Consider the following 23,917-nt stretch of genomic DNA (forward strand, 5'->3'; position numbering starts at 1 on the left):
CAAGTGTAAATTGGCCTAGAGTCCTCTGCATTACTCTGTGCATTAATAAACTGAAACCAACAGGAGTTTTGATTTCATGTCAAAACTGGACTTCTGTTTCTCTGCCTTCGCTGAGTTTCTTGTGAGTGGAGTATGAAGCCGATGTGTTCAATGCATATTTCAGTTGTTAAAATTGTTTTCTCTTACTTCATCTTTAGACGAAGAATGAGCCTGCTATTGGATTCTGTGTCTGAATAAATTGAGAATTCTGTGATTGAATACAAAGGTGCTTACATGTAAACCCAGTTTCCATCTTGGGCGGTTTGCATTGAATTCATAAGCCCTCCCACCTCATAGATATAGAAAAGCAGCAAGACTAATTTAGTTTTCAGATCTTATGTCCTTTATAAGACCATCAAAATGGACTAGGACAGGTCTTTAATTTAGCTCCTTTGTTGCCTTAGAGAGACTGTTTCTCTTTGGATGTTCTATGCATATAAAAGCATTTCTTAATACTTTTTTCTTAAAGGAATCCCCATTAGTTGTAGCAGCAATTTTGATTTGTGTGTTTAATCCATTTTGATTTGTAGAAATGTTTTTAAATAACATACAAAATCACAGATAAAATGTTTCCTTCCTGTAGGCAGTTTTGTTAGGTGGCCAGAGAATTATATTCTGTCTATTGAGTATTGCGAGTGTATAGCACTTAGATAAAGGTAGACTGTATTTATGCATTTAATATACCAATGACAGGTAAGTAACACATTTGTCCTTGTTCAAATCCAGTTGCGTATTTATTCAGATACAAGACATGCTTAGCTTTTTATCATTCTTTCTTTCCTGCTAGGGCTATACCAAGTCAATTGATATTTGGTCTGTAGGTTGTATTTTGGCAGAGATGCTGTCCAACAGGCCCATCTTCCCAGGAAAACATTACCTTGATCAGCTTAACCATATCCTAGGTAAGATTGATAACTGCATTGTCAATGTTGGGTTCTGTTCATGTATTCACTATTTGTTTTCTGTATTTTAAGCTAAGCTACTCTTTCCTTGGACTCTATAATGTTCTATAATGTTTTGATTGTGAGCTATGTATTAGGCATATGGTATGCTTTTATGGCTTATGCTTGGGTGTTTTCGTTCTATGCTAGCACAAATCACTTTAAATATTTAAATATCCTAGCCACTGTTAAAGCTATCCATCTGCTGTTTTCTTGCACTTAAGACGTCCATCTCTGTAGACCAAGATACACATTTCAGAATATTCTCTGGCTCTAATTCGAGTAGTAGGACCCTGAGAGAAGCAGGATCGTGCGTTGCATCTATAGGTTCAGTTCGCAATGTCGATAGGTATTTTCATATAGCTTAACTATAAGTACAAAAAACCTTCAGATTCTTTCTTTTAATGCTAACGGCCTTAACAACAAGCGCAAGACCCATGCAATTGGAAGTTGGCTCAGAGGATATAACCCTGACGCTATTTTATTACAAGAGACCCATTTTCGGAGTGCATTAGATGCAAGCAACATTTTTAAGAAATTGGCAGATTTTTACTGTTCAGCAAATGTAGGGTGCGCACAGAAGGGGTTGGGAATATATGTTGGTATACCTGTACAATTCCAAGTAAAAACTATGCAGACGGACCCAGGGGGGAGATGGGCATATGTCTACAGAAAATTAAACCAGTCAAATCTTACCTTGACTACAATCTATGCACCCATTCTCAACCATCTCCCATTGCTACAGCTCATGCAGGCCCTATCCTGTATTCCTGGCCCTATTATATGGGGTGGGGGGTGATTTTAACTTTCTCCAGGATCCCTCAGTAGGCTCCTTTAAGAAGACTCAAACAAATTATCTTGCCTAGCTGTAAAAATGATTTGGGCCGATCGATGGTGCCTTCAAAACCCGGGAAAGCGATTATTCATGCTTCTTGGCAAAGTAGAATTTGGCGTCTAGAATAGACTTTTTTTATCTCACATGACCTGAGATAATAACAGGTACGATCATATTTCAAACGCTTTCTCTGACCATGCATTAATTAAAATTAAATTAGCTGTAATGGGCCCTGGGGAAACGTGCCTAGAAGGTGGTACTTTAATAAACTCAACTAGTAAAACGAGAGCAGGTGTACAGAGATCGCCAATGAGATCAGTGTCTTTTTTTCTATCAACACAGACTCTGCTCCAAATAATATAGTCTGGGACGCATTTAAGGCTACATTACATGGCATAATTACATAGAAAGAAATCCCGCAACAAAGGGCAAAAAAAGAGGCAGGGCAAAGAATGAGGGAAGACTAAGATTGAGGCAAGACTTTCGCAGGCAAACCTAGATTGCATTAAGGATAGAAATTTCAATACAAAGCAAAAATACAAATGCAGGAGTATTACTACCAGTTAGGGGATGCAGCGAGTATGACTTATCGTCAGATAGTGTACGAAGAGAGTGAATATACAGGGAAGCTTTTAGCTTGGCAGTCAAAAGAGAAAAGGGTCCAAAATAGAATCAATATCATCTGTGATGAGGTAGCTAAAATACAACTAACTAGAACCGAGGATATCGGAGATGCCTTTCTGCAGCAATATAGGGAAATCTATCAGTCAGACCATCAAATTCTATCCGAGCACATTATAGGCTTCCTCGATAATTTACCTAACCCTTATTTAAATAGTGAACTCTGAGAAGAATTACTAGAAGAACTTGAATTAGTGATCGTCTATATAGCAAATTGTAAAGCGTCCGGAGAGAACAGACTGCACAGCAGAATTATGGAAAAGGTTCACCTCCACTCACAAATTTTAAAATTGGCTAACCACTTAAAGGATGTGAACGTCCAGCCTCTTTCCATACAGCAGTAGTTGTAAGTGTTCTGAAGAAAAGTAAAAACAGGGAAAATGCCAACTCCTTTAGACCTATAAGACTTCTTCACGTTGACTACAAAAGTTTGACAAACCTTCCCACAAATGGACTTAATAGAATCGTGGGCCCACTTACACATGTAGATCAATGTGGATTTGCGGCTGGGAGGCAGTTCTCTACCAACACCATTTTTTCAATAGAAGCATTAGAATATTTTAATAAGAATGTGAAAGAGGCTCAGGTGTGGTTTTTAGATGCGGAGAAAGCTTTCGACCTGGTATCATGAGATTGTCTTTTTTTTTATCCTGGAAAAGTTTGGTTTGCCAGAAGGGTTTATATCACTAATAAGAAGCTTATATAAAGGCTCACAGGCGCAAATATTAATTAATTCTACAAATGTGGGTACCTGTCGAATAAATTGGGGACCAAGACAAGGTTGCCCCCTATCCCCTATTTTATTCACCCTTTTATAGAACACTTGGCAATAGCTATCAGACAAACAATGGCACATACTGCCCCCCTACAAGGTATGACTAATACTAATATGAAACGTTATGCCAACTATGATATCCTTTTTTGAAATTCCATGGGACATACTTAGGAGGAAATCCTAGGGATTTTCTCGGAATTCCAGGCGATAGGGGACTATAAAATAAATCAGGCCAAGACCGACATTTTGCTATGCAACTGCTCCGCTGATACCCTATTGCCAAATCTTAGATTTGTATATAATTCTCGTCCAAAGAATATTTAGTGATTTATGTGACAGAAAGAGTACAAGACCTATTCCATTTGAATTATACCCCCCTGTTCTAAAAGGATAAACGTCTTTTAACACGTTGGAACCAACTCTCACTATTAATACTAGGCCGTGTGGCACTCATATGTATGCCTGTCCTGCCTCTATTTAACTTTTTATTTGTGGCTGACCCGTGCGCATTTCAATCTTCTTTCTTTAAGGAGATGGACAGTTTGTTTTCATCCTTTTCATGGGCTAATAAGGCACCAAGACTAGCATTAAGCACTTTAAATTATCCTACTGAGGAGGGACGATTGTTCCTTCCAAACATAAGAGTATTATCATGCAAATTTTCCCATCCGGACCTTCCAGAGATGTACAATTTATTATGGATAAAAAGTTAATGGCGTATAAAATCTCAGATCCAACAAAAATAGTCAAGTATCCTAAGAAAGTGCGATATAAGGTACTCCAATGGATTTTTAAACAAAAAACACAATTGTTAGTATTTTATAGTATTCCAAGGATAAATGGTTTGACGAGGCTGTCCTATCTCTATACCAGGAAGGAAAAATTGCTACAAACCGGTATCTTAAAGTGGGAGGAGAACGGATATACGCAAGTGAGAGATTTCCTTAATTCGGACTTCTGGAAAAAGTGGCCCGAAATAGAAATTAGGCTTCTTCACTCAAAAGATGCACTTAAATGGTCATTAATTAACATAAAGCACTTTCTGGATAATATTGATACTGGAATTCTAACCCCAAGTTCAGGCATAAGTGAAGGTCTTGAAGCCCCTGTAAAACTGACAAGTGCATGGGTGAAAATCTTTAATGATGATAAATCCGTCCCCATGTACAAAAAAGATACAAGATAGATGGTGGACAAAAAGTTATGCAAATCCCAAGAATAACTTGGAACAGAATTAACAAACTTAACGCTACAGTAATTAGAGGCGCTAATTTTAAACATATGCAATTTTATACAAAATGGTTAATTTATAGGACTCCACTTTTTCTGCATAGTATATATCCTCAAATTGTGGATAGGTGTTTTCGTTGTGCTAAGGAAGGAGGAGGCACTTGGTCACACATTGTCTGGGACTGTCCCAAAATTGGGAATCTATGGGAAGAAATGGAAAAATATCTCAGAATTACCATAGATCACTCTATTTCCATTGATAAATATATTGCAGTTTTTGGATGCTCCCCAAATATAACATTAAAGAATGTGCAAGAAGAATGCCTATTTATATCCACCTTAGTGGGAAGATCTTTAATCCTCCAAAACTGGCATAGTAATAAGGTACCTTTTTTCAAGCATGGAGAGCAAAGCTTATTAAAGTTAATGAATTAGAGAGAAGATATGCATTAAGATCAGGTTAATTTAGGAAATTTGAAAAACTTTGAATCTCCATTGGAAATTAGTCTTGGTTCCGGGGTTAAAAGATTAGTAGAGAAACGGTGCAGTATATGGTTTTTGAATAGGTGTTCTGGGACTCTAAGTAGGACAGTTATACTTCTCAAAGATTGCTTTATGTATATTTCTATGCTATGCTGTTAACTCTATTCCATATTGAGCACCTATACATCTTATTTTGTATTTTTTTGTTACTTGAGTAAATGCATTATATCATTTTTTTGGGATAATCTGTGCTGTTAAGAATTGTAACGGTTGAATTTTTTTTAGATTGACATATTTATATTTATATATATATATATATATATATATATATATATATATATATATATATATATATATATATATATATATATATATATATATATATATATATATATATATATATATATATATATATATATATATATATATATATATATATAGATTTTATTGTCATACCGTTAATAGGAAGTCATCTCGAACACTTGTGCACTTTGCACCTTACTCTGTATTTACATATTGTATTTTGAGCTGAATTCTCAATAACATTATTTTTTAATTTTCTAATGTGCTTTGTAGGTTTTGGATTTACAGAAATGTGGGTTAATTACTCATTTGGGATGGCATAAGTCTACTCAGCGGATAAGCCAGTTATATTTTTTAATTCCTAATGAATGTGGGTAACAATAGTACATAAGAAATCACGTACACATGTTTGTGTATGAACATAGAGCCTCTCTGCTGCTAGTTTTCCTCTTTGCCCTGTAGACTGCATGCGAAGTCTGTTGCTGCATATTTCTGGGTTGTCTGGAATATGCTTCGCTGCATGACTGGGAATGCTTTGTTCAAGAAGCAGATTAGACTTGCTATAGTTGAAAATTTAGAATCAAAATAGTTCTGACGGATAAATGATACACTGTTGGCATGTTTGTATGTTAAGATGGATGCACTGTGGAGATTGTAAAATGGCAGTGAAGACTTAGATTTTTAATGCTGGTGCTATTTTATTACTGTATTTATAATTTATTTACAACTGTGTAATCTTGGAAATGTTTGTTTCCTACAGGTATCCTTGGGTCGCCTTCTCAGGAGGACTTGAATTGCATAATTAATTTAAAAGCCAGAAACTATTTGCTTTCCCTCCCGCACAAAAGCAAGGTTCCTTGGAATAGGCTTTTCCAAAATGCCGATCCCAAAGGTAGTGTATACAGAATTCTCTTTTGATGAGTCACAGTAATTTTAAGTCTCCACTATAAATAAAGATTTGTCTCAGGATTATTTCTGATGGTCATGAACTTTGAACATCTCCATCTGCCCTCAGGATCCTGTAATAACTTTTTTCAATAGAAAAACGTACTTCTAGGGTTTGGTAGGATTTTGTTGGGGTTTGCTGGATTGGGTTAGGGTTAAGGGGGTAGGAGCGGCTCGTTGGTAAGCACCTTCTCCAGGGTCAGGATTGACCCTTTTGCTCATGACGGGCGTGGGTGGCAAGGTGGGGGGCATTCATTAGAGGGAGGGGTGGGGGTATGATCTATGGCTTCTGGGGGATCAAGCACTTTTTGTCGGGCTGTGTTAGTGCGGGCTGGTTATTATCAGGTTATGCTGCATTATATTAAAGGATGACTAGCTTAAGAATAGCTACAGTCAATATTTGTGGTCTGAATAACTTTCGAAAGTGGCAAAGTGTAAATTTAGCCCTACAGGATTTAAAAGCTGACCTAATCTGCCTGCAGGAAACTCAGGTGGAGGGGTCCCAAAAAGACCTATTGGAATTTTCGGGATATCAAATTATACTAGAGCCAGGGCAGATAAAAATGGTAGATGAGCTATTGCAAAATGCATTTATTCTGGAGGTTCTTTTACACTGTGTTGTATTTACGAGACTGTCACTGACAACTCTCCAGATTATTTGTATCTAGTCGGTTGGTGCAAGCTTCCAGAATATTCATATAACCACAGGTTATGTCTGACTGCAACCCCTTAGTGCTAAAATGAGATATTAAAGCTATTCCATAAAGTAAAAGGGGCTAGACTTTCGAGAGGGCTTTGTTAGACTAGGACTGTCATGCATATGATGAAGTAGATTCCAATATTCATGGTTGAAAATTTTGAGACCAACCGCTATTAGTATAGTATGGAATGCATTTAAAGCGGGGGTTCGCGGGAAACTGCAAGATTTAGCTTCACTAGACAGAAAGGGGAGAAGAAGCACTTGCAGGAACTCTCGGGTGTTATCGCGGGCTGAGGTGGGCTCTGTGGATGCTCTCGGCTGGATTAGATATCGAAGATGCCCAGCTCTGGGTTTTACCCGCTGAAACAACAATAGGGAAAATCTCCACTAAAAAAGCGGCCGAAAAGTATACAGCTTAGAAGACCAAAACGTATGAATTTAATGAAAAGGTGGGGCACAAACTAGCTTTCTGTGCCAGACAACAGGCAATGGATGGGGATAGCAAGCAAATAAAAGACCCAGAGCTCGGATTTATCTCAATGTAGGTTGGATACGCTCTGCCTTTCAGAGATATTATCAACGATTATATGCTGAAGATACTGTAGACCCAGGAGTCCTATTTAGACTGAAGCTCTGAAGACCGAGAGGATCGCAAGCTTTTAGACCAACCGATCTCTGCAGGAGAGATTAAACTTGCAGTTTCTGGATTAGCATCTGGAAAAGCTGCAGGGACAGATCTTATTCCAGGGGAATATTATAAAACTTTTGCCACAAGCCTCAATAAATGTTTGGTGTATTTTTAGCTATCCAGATGGGTTCTCCTCCTCCAGATTCATGGGCCTCAGCTAAGATTGTGGTTTTCCCAAAAACAAGGCAAACTGGTGCCGGAGTTAGTCATATCGACCAGTAACCTTAATCAATTGTGACACCAAAGTTTATGCAAAAATCTTAACCTCTAGGTTAGCTGAAATCATAAAGAAAATTGTCTCGCCGGTACAACACTGTTTTATTCGGGGAATAGGAACGATACACCACATTCTTCGGGGGGATTACACTATTGATATGGCTAAAATTCAGAGACCCTATGTCCTTTATATTAGACGCTGAGAAGGCGTTTGATAGGGTCTCCTGGTCTTATCTATGGACAGCATTGGAGAGGAAGGAACTGGGGCGTGAATTTATTGGATGGATTAAGACATTATATATGAACCCTAAGTTTAAAATTTCACTAATGGGGGGGGGGAGAATAAGGGATAGCAGAGATCCAACGAGGAACCAGGCAGGAATGCCCATTTTCCCCCCTGCTCATTGCCCTTTATATCGATCCTTTGAGTCCTTGAATTAAAGGTAATGTCTTAAGCATACCGATGTCCACCAGTGGGTGGGACACTAAAAATCTGGCATACGCAGATCTAGCTGTTACTCCAGATCCCACCCGGGCATTAAAGGAAATTGAAGCGGAGGGCGATCGATTTGGCCGTATGGCAGGTTGCATCCTCATTCGGGACAAAACAAAGATACTTATACATGAGAACATTCGGTTTGCTGATACACCGGTAGTATTGAATACAGTATACTTGGGTGTTAATATTAATGCAGATATGGATAAAGTGGTAGAGTGTAACCTAGCCCCGCTAATGAATAAAACTAAGACCGAGCTGTTAAGGTGGAATAACCTCAGACTTGCATTGATTGACATGAGTAATTTTATTAAAATGATGATTCTTCCAAGAATTTTGTATTTTTTCCAGAGCAATACCTCTTGAGGTGAATAACCTATGGTTTAAGGGTCTAGATAGTATGATCGGGAGATTTTATGGGCCTAAGCCAGAACACGAAGGGCTCTGAAGTTTCTTTCCCTTTCAAGAGAGGAAAGTGGCTGGGCAGTGCCAAACTTTCAGCTGTACTATTGTGCCTCCGCCCTGCAACAAATAATCCCTCTATTGTTTGGCCCGACTCAAGAAGTGGTTTCACACAAAACTATCCTGTCAGATTTTAAATTGACTCTTGGTGATTAGTTTGTTCTGGCAGTTAAAATTTGGTTATTTTAAGAAAATTAGGTTTAAGACTATTATATGCATTTCAAGTTTTGACTAGTGTTCGGAAAAAAACTTGGGATTGGCCGGTTTAGTTTTTAGGTCCACCTCTGCCAATGCGCGTGCGCATTGCAGATGGTCGATCTATAGTGGCCAAAACAGGAGCTGAACCAGGCGGCCAGATTTCGGCAAGTGCAGGTGCTCGTGCACGAACTTACCATTTGCTCCCCAGCCGCATTTCAAAGGCGCTCTCCCCCGCCTCATCTCCCCACCCCCCTCTGCGCAATGCCTTCAAAGGGATCACCTCCCCAGCCCCCTGTCGCCAGGCTTCCCTCCCACTCGCTCACTCCCCTGCTCCTTTTGGCTCCCATGCAAAGACCAGCTCACTGAAAGTCTTTACTAAAAGAAATGCTGCTTGCGGAGTGCTCTTTTAAGAGTTTTTTACGAAAGATGGCAACATTTGGAAAAGGTCAAGCTCCAAAATCACACAAACTTTGGCATGGCGAAAGTCAGCATTTGTGTATGAACACTCATTTAAGATAATGTTACACTGTCACAGTTTTCAGGAAATACGTTTTGTCTTTGAATTGCAATATAATTCCTTTCGTAGGACATCTCCTTAACAGTCCTTACAACGCAAGTTGCGCCTTTTTACATGAGTGAAAGGATGGTGAAGGGATACAGCTCTGATAAAGGTTATCGTTCAATGCACAGCATTCCCTGTATGCTATGCTTTTGTCGGGGTGAGTGTGTTTATTGAGACTGCAGTACACTTGGAGACACCTAGGCGAGGGGCTGAAAGTGACTCGCCTGGAGCTGGGAGTGTCAAGGTCTAGGCCCGTTTTCATGCAGTATTGCCTGGGCAATCGCCAATTCACACCTTTTCCTCGTACGCCTGCAAGACAAAAGAAGCCCTGCCTTGCATATCTGCGAGAGGGGGGACGGGCGCCACGGATGATGGGGCACCTTCTGAAAAGTTCTCAGGTTAGCAGCCACGTGGAAAGGGGGCTTCGCCTCTCAGACGGAATAAGAGCATTTCAGCACACTACATGCTCATTCTAAAAATAGACACTATTATTTTGTGGGAAATAATACCTAGCCCATCCATAGAAAAAATGCAAAATGTCACATTTGAAATCTGTGAAAGGTAAATAATACAATCTCTGCACCTGCATTAGCCACTGGGTATTTATGAAAAAGTTGATATTTAAGCTTTTAGCATGTGCTTTACATTTATTTACTTACAATACTTTTTTTTTTTTTTTTGAAATTTACGCGCCCAAACTCGTTTCTACTTTTTTATGTAAACATGCTCACATTCTCATTCACATTTTACAAATCATTTTATAGACAAACATCACTCTGGGGCAACACTCATGGCCAACACCGCATTACTTGGGGACACCCTAACCTCACTCATGGACACCGGCACACTACTTACGGACACCCCCACGCATCAATAAGGGACACCACCGCATCCCTCGGGGACACCACCGCATCCCTCGGGGACACCACCGCATCCCTCGGGGACACCACCGCATCCCTCGGGGACACCACCGCATCCCTCGGGGACACCACCACACCGGGACACCATCACTCGGGGACACCATCACTCGGGGACACCATCACTCGGGGACCCCACCGCATCATCACTCGGGGACACCACCGCATCACTCGGGACACCACCGCATCAAGTAACATTAAGATATTGCCATTATAAATTAAAATTACTTTTATTTTACTTTTATTTAAGTATTAAATATTTTAGAAAAAACAATTGCCATTATAAATTAAAATTACTTTTATTTTACTTTTATTTAAGTATTAAATATTTTAGAAAAAACAATTATTTGTTATATCAATACATCTAAGTCACGTTAAAACTAAACATGTTGCATAACAAATGCGATAACACTCTACCCTCTCAACACTCTTTCCCCTCTCCCACCACTCTCCCCTTTCACCACTCTCCCCTTTCACCACTCTCCCCTTTCACCACTCTCCCCCCTGTGCCCCCCCTTTCCCCCTGTGCCCCCCGTTCCCCCCCCTCTGCCCCCTCCCACCACCCTCCCCTCTCACCACCCTCACCCCTCGTTTTTTCATTTTGCGGACGCGTTTATTTAATTTCAGTTCGTGGCCGCGTTTTTTTTGTGCCCTTCTGCCCTCTGTTAGACTCACTTTTTTGTGCCTTTCTGCCCCTGTTAGACTCGCTTTTTTGTGCCCTTCTGCCCCTGTTAGACTTGTTTTTTGTGCCCTCCTGCCCTCTGTTAGTTTTTCCCTTGTTTTTTCTGCCCTTCTGCCCCTGTTAGACTCACGTGCAACCCCTGCATCACTCAGCGCAACCCCTGCAGCACTCAGCGCAACCCCTGCATCAAGGATGTTCTCAGGATTTTACCTGAGATTGAATATGACAGGGATGTAGACCTCTTGGTGTCCTTTGATGTCGAGAGTTTATATACATCGATACCCCAGATGGAAACTCTTGAAGTCATTGAGGGTCTTTTTTGGCTGAGAGAGAGCTTAATTCCAAAACTCCAGTCAGACTAATCATGACGCTGGCGACGTTGGCAATGCCTGAAAACTTTTTTCAGTTTGAAGACTCTCTCTACCTACAGATCCGTGGGACTAGCATGGGCAGTGTTTTTGCCCCTAGTCTCGCGAACTTATACGTACACAGGTTTGAGCAGGACCACATCTTCGCAGACACCAATCCTTTCCTAGGGTGTCTGCGCCTGTGGAAACGTTACATCGATGATGTTCTAGTAGTGTGGCGAGGTAACGTGGACGAGTTAAAGAACTTCCATGAGTGGCTCAATGAGAGAAATCAATTTCTCAAGTTCACGATAGAATATAACAACAAACAGTTGGCTAGAAATTCGTTACTTAGCTATGAAAGTTGCCACCCTAAAGCGCTACGGGATAATCTGCCCTACGGGCAATTCTTGCGAATACAACGGAATTGCTCTACTAAGTCCGCATTCGAATTCCATGCTAATAGTCTGGAAGCAGATCTGGCGGTTAAACAATATCCTAACCGCCTCATTCGGAAATCAAAGAAAAGGGCTTCAAATAACAATAGGGAGAGTTTGTTGAAATTTTGCCCCCTAAGCCAAAACAAGAACGAATGACATGTGTTAACACTTTTTGCACCCAGTCCAATCAAATTCAAAAAATTGTAAGAAAGCATTGGGGAATTTTAAATACAGGCATAGACACACTGCCCTCCCATTATTTGCATTCAAGAGAGGACAACATCTGAGGGACCAATTGGTCCATACTAGACCTAAATGCGACATCCCTCGAGCAGTAGGGACACAACCATCACAAGCGCACATTTCTTCCTGAGCACTTTCTCCTTCCTTTTTCTGGAACATACAGAGGATTTACTTTAATGAATACAATGCTTGGGTGCAGGCGTGTCACAGGCACCCTTGGCGTTCTGGCAGCATGCTGCTTCATGCAACTACTGGAAGCAATGTGTGTGTATGTGTGTATATATATATATATATATATATATATATATCTCCGAACCTCTCTGCAGTGCCCAGCCGGAACACAGCCAAAGGACGAAATACAGACTCCAGTTTTCGTGGAAATGCAGGCCTTTTTTATTTTTAAAGTTTTGTCAGACGCGTTTCGAATACCTCCGTATTCTTTCTCAATCGACAAACAGATGGTCCGCTTTTAGTTTTTATACATTTTTTGGTGTGATGCTTTCACCTCATCTAAGTGATATAAAAAAATAGAAGAAATACTATATACATATGCATGCTGGGTCTTGTAGTTTTTAAACAAAACCTGAAATCAATTGCTTAGCATATTGACTTGGAACAACTTGACAGCATAAATGCCGGTTCATTTTGTAATGTATATAACATAATGCACAATTGTATTGGTATATTGGCACAAAACATAATATCATTTGACAGGTTGGCCACTTTTAGTGTATACTTCAATAAATATGCATGAATGCACCTGTAACATACAAAAATATATATCTCTTTTAAAAAAAAAAATATATATATAATAAATATGCATGTCATATACAATATAAAAATAGAAATATACTATAAAAATATTGGTACTTCACAATTAAATACACATGTATATCGGAATAAATTCCATGATTTCATATGGGCCTAACCTCATTGGCCTGAACTGGTCAGGATAAAAGTTGTGCAAAATAGAGCAATGTGCAAAATTACAAAACCAGTGCAAAATTGTTTTATAGCAGCATAGAAGTATTTCCTCGAGTAAAGTGCTAACAATTTCGAAGTGATATTTACCCAATTTCATGAATTCAGTGCTCTTATTTATCAAAAATCTTGATGTTAGCAAGATATGTGTTTTTAAAAGTTATAAGATAAAAATAATTTATACTTATAATGTGAAAGACTAAAACCAATATTGAAATGAATGGAAAAGGAGCTGGGGCCACAGTAATATTAGGCTTCATGGTAAGATACGGGATTCTGAAATACATTATCGGAAAAATCTAACCAATGGATAAGACCTCAAAGGAAATGATGTAATTCCTCCGTATTGTTTAAACCATTGGGCTGTCTACTATCTAATTCTACAATAAATTTAGATTCCAGCTGCCTCAGGCACTTCTCTCTATTTCCACCACGCGGATTCTCATTTACAGCTCCGATGACAAAATATTTTAAATCCGCTAGATTGTTTTGGTGGATTGCCTTAAAGTGTCTTGCGACCGGATACGTGCTATCGTTATTCACGATAGCACGCAAGTGTTGCAGAATTCTGACGTGTACTTGCTGCTTGGTACTTCCCACATATCTGAGCCCGCAAGTACACGTCAGAATATAGACTGCATATTCAGTTTTGCAGTCATAGCATCCCTGAATTTTGAAATCCTTCGGGCTGAATGGTGTGGTGTATTTTTTGGTTGTCATACCAAACTTACAAGCCCGACAGGACGAGCATTTGTAAAAACCCTGTTTTTCTGGTAACCAAAGAGTGTTCTTCTTTTTGGTACCCGCGTCTGGGATGCTTTTGGCTATTTCACTTTTCATGGAGATGCCTCTCCGATAAGTTATTGTGGGTTTTTGAGGCAACTCCGGTGCCATGACTGCATCTGTCTGCACTATTGCCCAATTTCGATTAAATATTGATCGAATTTGGCGATGCTGGTTATTGTAGGTTAGTATTAGCCTGGGTGTATTTGAAGTTTCCTCACTTTCATGCGGAGTACTTTCTTTGTATTCCCTGGGTCTACTATTGGCTTTATCCAAAGCCCTTTGTAGATTTTTTGCCGTATAGCCTCTCCTACGGAATCTTTCCACAGCTTCTCGCATGCACATATTTTGTTGTTTCTCATCGCTGCATATGCGTTTTATTCTAAGAAGCTCACCATAGGGAATGCTATCAATTAAGTGTCTGGGATGGGCACTTGAGGCATGTAACGTGGAGTTACCGGCTGTGGTTTTTCTTTGCAGAGTTGTTTTTAGTTCACCATTTTCTACATAAACTTTTGTGTCCAAAAAATCTACTTCATTACAGCTTTTGTTCGAAGTAAAGTTCAGATTCATTTGGTTCACATTAATGTCATGTATAAAAGCATTGGCACTTTCATTATCCCCTTTCCACAAGACAAAAACGTAGTCTATAAAACGTAACCACACTATTATGATGTTGCCATATTTTGAGGACAATTCTTGTCTGAGTGTCTGCTCCTCCCACCAGCCAACCACTAAACAGGCGTAGCTGGGGGAGAAGCAAGACCCCATCGCCACGCCACTGGCCACGCCTGTGTACATATGTATATATATGTGTACATATGTATATATGTGTACATATGTATATATATGTGTACATATGTATATATGTGTACATATGTATATATGTGTACATGTATGTGTGTATGTGTACATATGTGTACATATGTATATGTGTGTATATGTGTGTATGTGTCTATATGTGTACATATGTGTACATATGTATATGTGTATATATGTGTACATATGTATATGTGTATATATGTGTACATATGTATATGTGTATATATGTGTACATATGTATATGTGTATATATGTGTACATATGTATATGTGTACATATGTATATGTGTATATATGTGTACATATGTATATGTGTATATATGTGTACATATGTATGTGTGTATATATGTGTACATATGTATGTGTGTATATATGTGTACATATGTATGTGTATATATGTGTACATATGTATGTGTATATATGTGTACATATGTATGTGTATATATGTGTACATATGTATGTGTTTATATGTGTATGTATGTGTATATATGTGTATGTATGTGTATATATGTGTACGTATGTATGTGTATATATGTGTACGTATGTATGTGTATATATGTGTACATATGTATGTGTATATATATATTTTCTTTACAGATACAGAAGTATTTAGAACCTTGCCTTGGGTATATCTGGGTAATTGTTCTTGCAAGTAAATCTGTCTCAACTTTGTCAAAAGAAAGCAGGGAAAGCTCTCTACTGAGATTGTGCCACCTGTGGGGGAAAAGAGGATTAATACAGATGATCCAAACAAGGATTATTTATTGCCTGTGTCCTGCTCACAAAGCCACGGACAGAAAGGTATGCTGGACTTTTCCTGCCAAATCCCTAAAAAATGGTGAGACTACTTTTATGGCTGCAAAAGCTTACATCTAGAGGACCCTGTCTCTGATTCTGATAGCAAGGAATCAACCTCTTATAGAAGATCTCAGAAGAGACATAGCCTCTTCAACTTCTTTCTCAGCCTCCTAGCAACCATGCTAGAAATTCTCTCATTGCTCATTCTGTGAGCAAACCTGAAGGAAAAGCATCTCCTCAACATTCTCACCTCAAATTCTCAAACGATATCTGGGCCATCTACATCTACTCCTCAGATCAATCATTCCTTCAAGAGACAGTCATCGGTACAGTCAATGACTTGTTAGTCAACAAGTGTATCACTGCCGATGAGGAAACCAGCTCTATCACGAAGACCATTGCAGCTGGTACGTAATCTTCATCTACATTTTCAACAGCCTCTCCTATGACCACTTCCTTGTCAACGAGCCACAGCCCTATGCCGTCTGTGAATATAACTCTTATCTTCAGCAATAGCACAGGAGTTGACCGCTCTGCTTTCAGTTAAGCTACCATCATCGACAAAGATTCCACCTTTGACTAAGGGTTCGTCATCATCAAACTCCACCATTGACTAAGACCTCTTCATCGTCAAAGACTCCATCATCGAGATCTCTGCCGTTGGCGAAGGGTGCATCGCCAACGAAGATCCCACAATCTGCGAGATCTTTGCCATCGCCGTTGACAGTCCCCGCCGACTAAGTCCCTGCACGCTCATCCTCTGGTTTACCATCGAAGGAATTGGCACAGACTTCTAACGTCGTTGACGAAGCAAAAAACAGCAGAACGCAAATCTACTCTTAACTCCAACTCATACTTTACCAAGTAAAATCCCCCCTCTCTTGCCAACTTCTAGATGAAGATTCTGAAGAGGATGGTATTTTCAGGGTTGCACACAGCCCCTTCGAGCTACATGTTAAATATGAGCCAGAGGATGATGAGCAATACTATGGCCAATGTTACTATGATTCTCAAATGTTACCTCCAGTATCAGTACCAAGAGGAAATAGTTGCTTTACCATAATTCTTAGTTTCAGATGTACAGTGCATGTTAACTGACTATTGTAGGTGTTTCCCTCCTTCTGCACCTGCTACAGCACCAATATTCCCTCTTCCCGAAATCACCAACTAAGCAGTCTACACAATCTTTCCCTTCAAGACTGCTGCCAGTGTCTCCGCCAATGCAGCATACACCATAAACATTCACTATCTAAGATTTTTTCATCAGATGAATAGGGTGATGGTGAACTGACACAGCTATAGAATGGGATTATTACCGATTACCACTCCCATCATCACCAGCTCCTCCTCCGGTGGATTCTGCACCAGAAGACCTCGGAGGATGCCACAACCTCCTTGTGATGGTGGCTAAAAGGTTTGACTTCCCCATGCCAGCAAAGCAGGCAAAAGGTTTTTTTATATGACTTTAAAGAACCCTTTACAAAAGTTTGTCAGATCCATTCCCATTATCAATTACATCACGGTGAAAGGTATTAAAGTTATGCAGACACCAGCGTCCGTGGCAGCAGTTCTACCATGGCTAGACAAAAAAACATAAAGCAACACAAGAAGGTATGCAGTTCCTCAGAAGGTAAGAAGGAAGGAACAACAGGACAGGGCGATCCTCAGTCCAAGGTTCTTGGAGAAATAAGGGGTTCCCCCTATTGGAATTTGGGCCCTCACGCACCCGGCTGGGTGCCATGCTTCATCATAGGGCATGCTCCTTAGGTCGGCGCTCCAATACCAGACTGGTTCCTTATGAGGGCCTCTTTGCCAGAGATCTTTTATTCCAAAGTGACGGTAGGTGCTGTTTTGGTTTGGCACCTTGTTGTCTAGATAGGTGTGAAGAAGGTGTGTGCTCTAAATAGTGGATTAAAATGGAATATGGAGGTTTTCCAGAGAAACACTTCAATCAGCAAGACCTCCAACCCAATTAAAATAAGGGTGGCACACTGCTGAAATAATGTTCAGGGGTGGCCACCAGAGAAACACTTCAATTAACGAGACCTCCAACCCGATTAAACAAGGGTGGCAAACTGATGAAATAATGTTCAGGGGTGGCACAATTTTAAATGGTCAACATGTTTCTTGCCAAGCAACACTTCCCAGTGTCTTGCCTGCCGAGAGTTTTTGTTGATTTCTGCCAACCCCAATGGGGTCGGTCATCCAACTTCAGGTACCTCACTTTAGGTTTTAGGTCGCAGCCTAGAGAAAATCCGGACGAGCAGGCAAAGATTCCAATTGTCGACAATGATGCATTACAGGTTCCGGCTACATCCTCCCCACCTTCACCCAGTTTGACATAGAGGCAGAGTTTCCAACATCCTGAGCCATTGGCGGGATATTACCACTTATCAATTTGGACACACTTCAGAATTTCTCTAAAGGACCCAACCAAACCCTCCACAGCCATTTCTTCACAAACACCTTTATCTTCTCAATTTTGCAGAAGGGAGCAATTGGACGAGTCCCACTTTCTCAAAAAGGAAGAAGCCTTTATTCTCGCTTCTTTTTAACATGCAAAAAGTAGATCCAGAATCTTCGAATTGGCAGAAAATGGTTGCCACACCAGCGCCAAACCCACATCAGCCTGTTAGTTAAAGGCGACCCATCTTGCCTTGCAGGGATTCCTCCTGGGAATCTGAAATTTGGCTGTACTCCTTCATACAGACAACTCTACCTCTATGCACTACATAAGGAAGGTAGCACAAGATCCCATCTACTTTCCCAGGAAGCTCAAGAAATATGGGAATAGTCCATTTCAAATAAGGTGCATCTTCTAGAGGAGCACCTTCCCGGAAAGCAGAACACCATAGCAGATTCTCTCAGCAAACATCTTGCCACGAGCTGGAACTACATCAACCAACATCTTTCTCCGCTAGAGCAGGTCGAAGCTGGATCTCTTTGCAACTCCCCAGAACTGCAAATGCCGTTTTATGCAAGCTGGTATCCCCATCCGGGCTAATGGGGCACTACCTTTCCGATTGCATGGTATGGCACCTTTGCCCACTCCTTTCCAACAATTCCCCTACTTTCCAAAGTGCTCAAGAAAATGGAAGCAGAGCCTTGCAAGATACTTCTCATTGCACCATCCTGGCCACGCCTTCACTAGTTCACGGAGTAACTTATCTCAGGACCGGTACATTCCGCTCAAATCGTTCTCCACTCTCCTGACAATGCTCCAGGGCCAAGTTCTTCATTCGGACCTCAGGTGGCTCTATTTATCGGACTGCTCCTAAGTACCTTGAATTGCAACATACTAAATTCCCATCGGATTGCAGAGATATTCTAGCCAGGGCCTGTGCTGACCGCACCAATAAGACTTGGTGTCAAAATGGAAGAGAGTCTGCATCTGGTGTAGTAAATTTAAAGTACATCTGGTTTCCTCCTCTCTGGAAGAAATTCTTCCATATCTCCCCTACAGTCAGGCTTGTCTCATTAATCCGTCGAGGTCCATCTAGTGGCCATTTCACGTTTGAGGTGCTCTTCCTATGGTCTTTCAGAATAATTAAGCAGTTTAAGGGCCTCCTGCGGACATTTCCCACAATTAGGCCTGCACCTCCACATTTGCAGCGAAATACTGTTCTACCTCAACTAATGAAACATCTCTTTGAGCCAATCCACAAGACAATGTCCGCTTTCTTTCCTGGAAATTGGTTCGCCGCCTTGCCATCGCATCAACCACAATAGTTTGTGAACTCCAGGCGCTTACCATTCAGGACCTATTTCTCCAGTTTAGAGACAAGAGGGTATTTCTCCAAACATTCCTTAAATCCATTCTTGAGAAACCTACAGACTTTAATCATAAAGAACCAGTCATTCTCAAAACCTTCTTTCCAACCCTACATCAGCAGAAAGAGCGCTCCGAACTTTAGACGTCAGGGATGTCTTAAGTTTTATTTGTCCAGGAGTAAAAACGTTTCGGCAAAATAACTCCGCTTTTTGTGGCCTTCAGTACTCCTAGATAGGGGCTTCCACTCTCAAAGCAAGGCATTCCTAGATGGATTTCCAGCAGCATTCATTTTTCCATCATAAAGCAGGCAGACCCTTAACTGCAAGAGCTTGTGCCCATTCTACTAGATTTATTTCCACTTCTACAGATTTGTTTGCCGGTGTCTCTCCTTGATATTTGCTGTGCAGCAACACGGAAGAACACCACACATTTACTCAGCTCTACTGCTTGGATGAAGCAGTTCACAATGATGCAGCAGTAGGCCAAGCAGTGCTTTGACATCTGTACTATTGAAGGTGAGTTATCCTGTCTTTTTGCCATCCATTTGTTAGTTACGCACATTTTCAGTGCTTATGTACTTGTATGTCTCCAATGCAAAATGTGTTCCCATTCCCTTTATATTAATCTTTCGTCTCTAAATACAAACATTATTTGCTTTTTTTGGGAACCCTTATAAGACTTCAAATGTGATATTTTGCTGCTCTTTACTCTAATTTAAGCATATGAAACTGTTAAAGAATCCAGTACTGGGAAGCTCACCTGTCTCTTTACTTCAGTGATCATATATTGCACTTGTGCTAAAAAAATCTGAGGGACTGGACCTTCTCAAAGGAGTCATCTCGAGGGTGGTCCATTCTCATTGGTCAAAACTTAAAGTTTGCTCTTAAAAATTACTGATATGTTACTCAACTATTGAGGCCTATGCCTTTTCTAGTTAATACCTATTGCTTTATGAATATACCGGGGGGATTCCTATCTCAACTGGGAAAGATTCAAGCATGTGAATCTATGAAAGCTTCCAATACTGGAGGACTACAGTTACAGGTAAGTAACTAATTTCTTCATCAGTCGCAGTGTCTTATTTAGTCTGGGATCCTATTGATGTGTGGTATTAAAGCCTAGACGACCAACCAAATTGCATTACATTTATGAATGCTGATGCACAGATATTTTCCTTGGCAGACCAATGTCTGAGTGGACACATCATTTATCCAGCATTGGGGTATCTTTCATAGATTCGCAAGCCTGAATCATTCCCCGTCGCCGAGGCGGGTGTCCCACGGTAAATAATAAAAAAGCAGTGCCATAGGTAAATAATAGTAGTAGGCCCTAAAGAAAAGACCTGAGGCCTAGATCTTAGCAGGCTACCTACATCATTATGCTAAAAAGACCAAAGAATTGGTCCGAACCAATCAGCACCCTCTAGAACACTCTCAGCAGAGCCAGTTCTCCTCAGATTTTCACCGCACGTCGTGTGGAAGGGAGTCTCCCTGAGTGCCACTCGGAATTTCTTCAGAATGTCTGACAAGAAGGCCTTGTTAAAGCCTGCAGAACCTGCGACAAGAAGAGTCCATGTTGATGATCAACATAAGGACTGTATCTACTGCCTCTACCCGAAGCATGAGGCAAAAGATTGTAAAATCTGCCATACCTTCCCTTCTAAGACTCACAGGGATAGGGAGGCAAGAGTCCTGTTGTGGCTTAAATCTTCTGCGGCTGAAGAGGATGATAGAGCCTCAACTTCCAGCAAGAGAGCTAGGTCACAGGATATTTCCTCTAGTGAGGGGAGAAAACATCTTAAATCCTCCCACTCTATTACCTCATCGGGGCCTACGCAGTCTCCACAGACTTCTGCTCTCAAGGAATCTAAGAAAGACTCTTATTAAACAGTGAGTAAAAGCCTTTCAAAATCTTTGGCTTTCCCTCTATCGTCGACTATTTCCGTCACATCTTCTGCTCCGACGATGGCGACTATCTCTACTACTATTTCATCTACTATATAGTCAACGAGGACTTCTATAACTTCTAAAAAGACTGTCGTCGAAGAATCGTTGACGAAGGCCTCATCGACGAAGTCATCATCGAAACATACATTGACGAAGGTAGCGTCGACTAAGCTTCCACTGTCGACGAGAGAGGTATCGTCGACGAAGACGCAAGTTTCTGCTGTGCCGTCGACTACTTCCCTGTCGATGTCAGTCCCATAAACGAAGATCGCAAGTCCGTCGATGATGAACCAGTCGACAGTCCTATCGACTATGAACCAGTTGACAGTCCCGTCGACTATGAACCAGTCTACGTCGAGCTAGTCGACAATGATCCCTTCGACGTCGAGCCAGTCGACGATGATTCCATTGATGATTCTACCAGAGGGTCCATAGACAAGTCCATCTACTGAGATCCTGTCGACGACCATTCAGTCTACAATGGTTTTACCTGCTCCAACTAAGGCTTTGGTTGGTATTCCAACTTATTAGACGCCAGTTTCATCAAGGTCCTTTCAACTTAAGTCATTTCAACGGCATGAGTATTCCCATATTTCCCCTCTTACTCTATCTCACCTCCTAGAAACTTATGCCCAAGAGGAGGATGATGATTATGACCAAGATGAAGGACCATTTGGTGTAGCTTGTCATCCTTCTGAGCTGCATATCAAGTGTCAAGATGAAGAGGAAGAGGAGTACACTGAACAATATTACCAAGAGGACATTGTTGTTACTCATCACACAATGTATCCTAGTCCATATCGGCAGTCTGATACCAGCCATCTGCCGCCAAGAATTGCAAGCCATGCTCGCTGATTATAGGCAGCGGTTTCGCCCGCAGGAGGTTATTCCACCACCTCTGCCTGTGGCTGTTCCAGATCCTGTACCTCCACCTGAGGCTCCGACACCAAGGCCACAGAGTACAGAGGCTCCTCAAGATCGCCAACCTTTTCAACTTCCTCACGATCAGGACACTTCTCGTATGGGGAATCTGAAAAGGTGAATTGCCAGAAAACCCTCATGTGGATCCATGGGATTCGTATATTATCCCTATGCCTTCGCCACCAACGCCTCTGCCATCTGATTCTCCACCAGAGGATGTAGGTGGGTTTCACAACCTCATGCAGCGGGCTGCTGCTAGGTTTCAACTTCCTGTCACGGTGGAAGAGACCTACTGTTTCCTTCATGATTTTAAGGAGGAGTCTAGGAAAGTTACCAGGACTGTTACAATAATTGATTATATATGGAACGGGGGTATCAACATTATGAAAAATCCTGCGTCCTTGCCTGCGGTGCTTCCACGGATAGATAAAGTATTGTGCACTGGCCAATAGGCCCTCCTGCCTCATTGGACACCCAAGGCCAGATTCTGTCATTTCCCAGGCGGCCCAGCAAAGGTCTAAGAACCCGACGCCTATTACTACACCGCCGGACAAAGAGGGACGTCGTCTTGATCTCATTGGGAAGAAGTTTTCCACTATGGCTGCTGCTTCCATCAGGGCTGCTAACTCATTAGCGATCATAGGCCGTTGCGATCGCCAAATGTGGTCGGACATGGCTGGGCTGATTGACCTCATTCCTGAGGAGAAAAGACAGTTAGCACGGAAGATTTAACTCGAGGGTGAGCGGGCAGCATCAGAAACAATCGATTGCTCAATGGATATTGTCAATACGAATTTCAGACAGCTAGCCCGGGCGGCAGTACTTAGACGCCAGGGTTGGTTTAAAGCCACCACCTTCAGTCCAGACAAAAATATTGGGCATGGCTTACGATGGCGAATCGTTGTTTGGGAAGCACATCGATGAAGCCCTACAGGCAAAGACCGATGCAGACACTGCTAGATCCTTAGGCTCTTTTCAATACAAACGTGGGACATTCAGAGGTGCCAGGGGGCGTGGTTATTCCTCTATAGGAGGATATCAAACACAGCAAAACAGACAATACCAGCCCCAATATCGACGAAATTACCAGTCGTCATACCGCCAATCTAATAGGGCCGGTTTCTCTCGCCAGGGAGGTCGAAAACTATCCCAAAATAAAGGACGTGAATCAAACAAAAAACAGTGATCTCCGCAGGGCGCCATTCACAACTTTTCCCCTTCACGTGGACGCGAAGATTTCAACATTTGTGGACAAATGGCAAGAAATTACCTCCGATCTATGGGTTCCGGACCTGGTGAAAAACGATCATGCCCTAGAATTTGTCAGCAAGCCACCTACCACTATGCCCAGGGGACCCCACCCTCTCGTCTTCACTTATTATTCAAAGAAGCTGTATCAATGCTCCTCAAGAATGCTATAGAGAAGGTCCCATCACATCAGAAACGGACAAGTTTCTATTCTAGTTTTTTCCTGATCAAAAAGAAATCAGGGGAATGGCGACCGATCCTAGACCTTCGCAACCTGATCAGATTTCTCAAGAAACAAGGATTTTGCATGGTCACCCTTTCAGAGATTCTAGGTTGCCTGAACGAGGTAGATTTTATGGCTTCTCTGGATATGGAAGACGCTTATTTCCATGTCCCAATCCATCCCAAACATCGCAAATATCTCCGCTTCACTGTGGCTGGCGCCCATTATCAGTTCAAAGTGC

General features: G+C 41.3%; 1 protein-coding gene across 1 annotated transcript in view; it reads left to right on the forward strand.

The window, feature by feature from the left end:
• MAPK1 (mitogen-activated protein kinase 1) overlaps positions 1–23,917 on the forward strand; it is a 352,914-nt gene that overhangs the window by 211,514 nt on the left and 117,483 nt on the right. The window contains exons 5-6 of the mRNA XM_086942728.1: positions 827–941; positions 6,048–6,179. Of these exons, the coding sequence (XP_086798854.1) occupies positions 827–941; positions 6,048–6,179 (247 nt within the window). The remainder of the gene's footprint in view (positions 1–826; positions 942–6,047; positions 6,180–23,917) is intronic.

This window comes from Lissotriton vulgaris, chromosome 11 (genome assembly GCF_964263255.1).
Source record: "Lissotriton vulgaris chromosome 11, aLisVul1.2, whole genome shotgun sequence".
NCBI lineage: Eukaryota > Metazoa > Chordata > Amphibia > Caudata > Salamandridae > Lissotriton > Lissotriton vulgaris.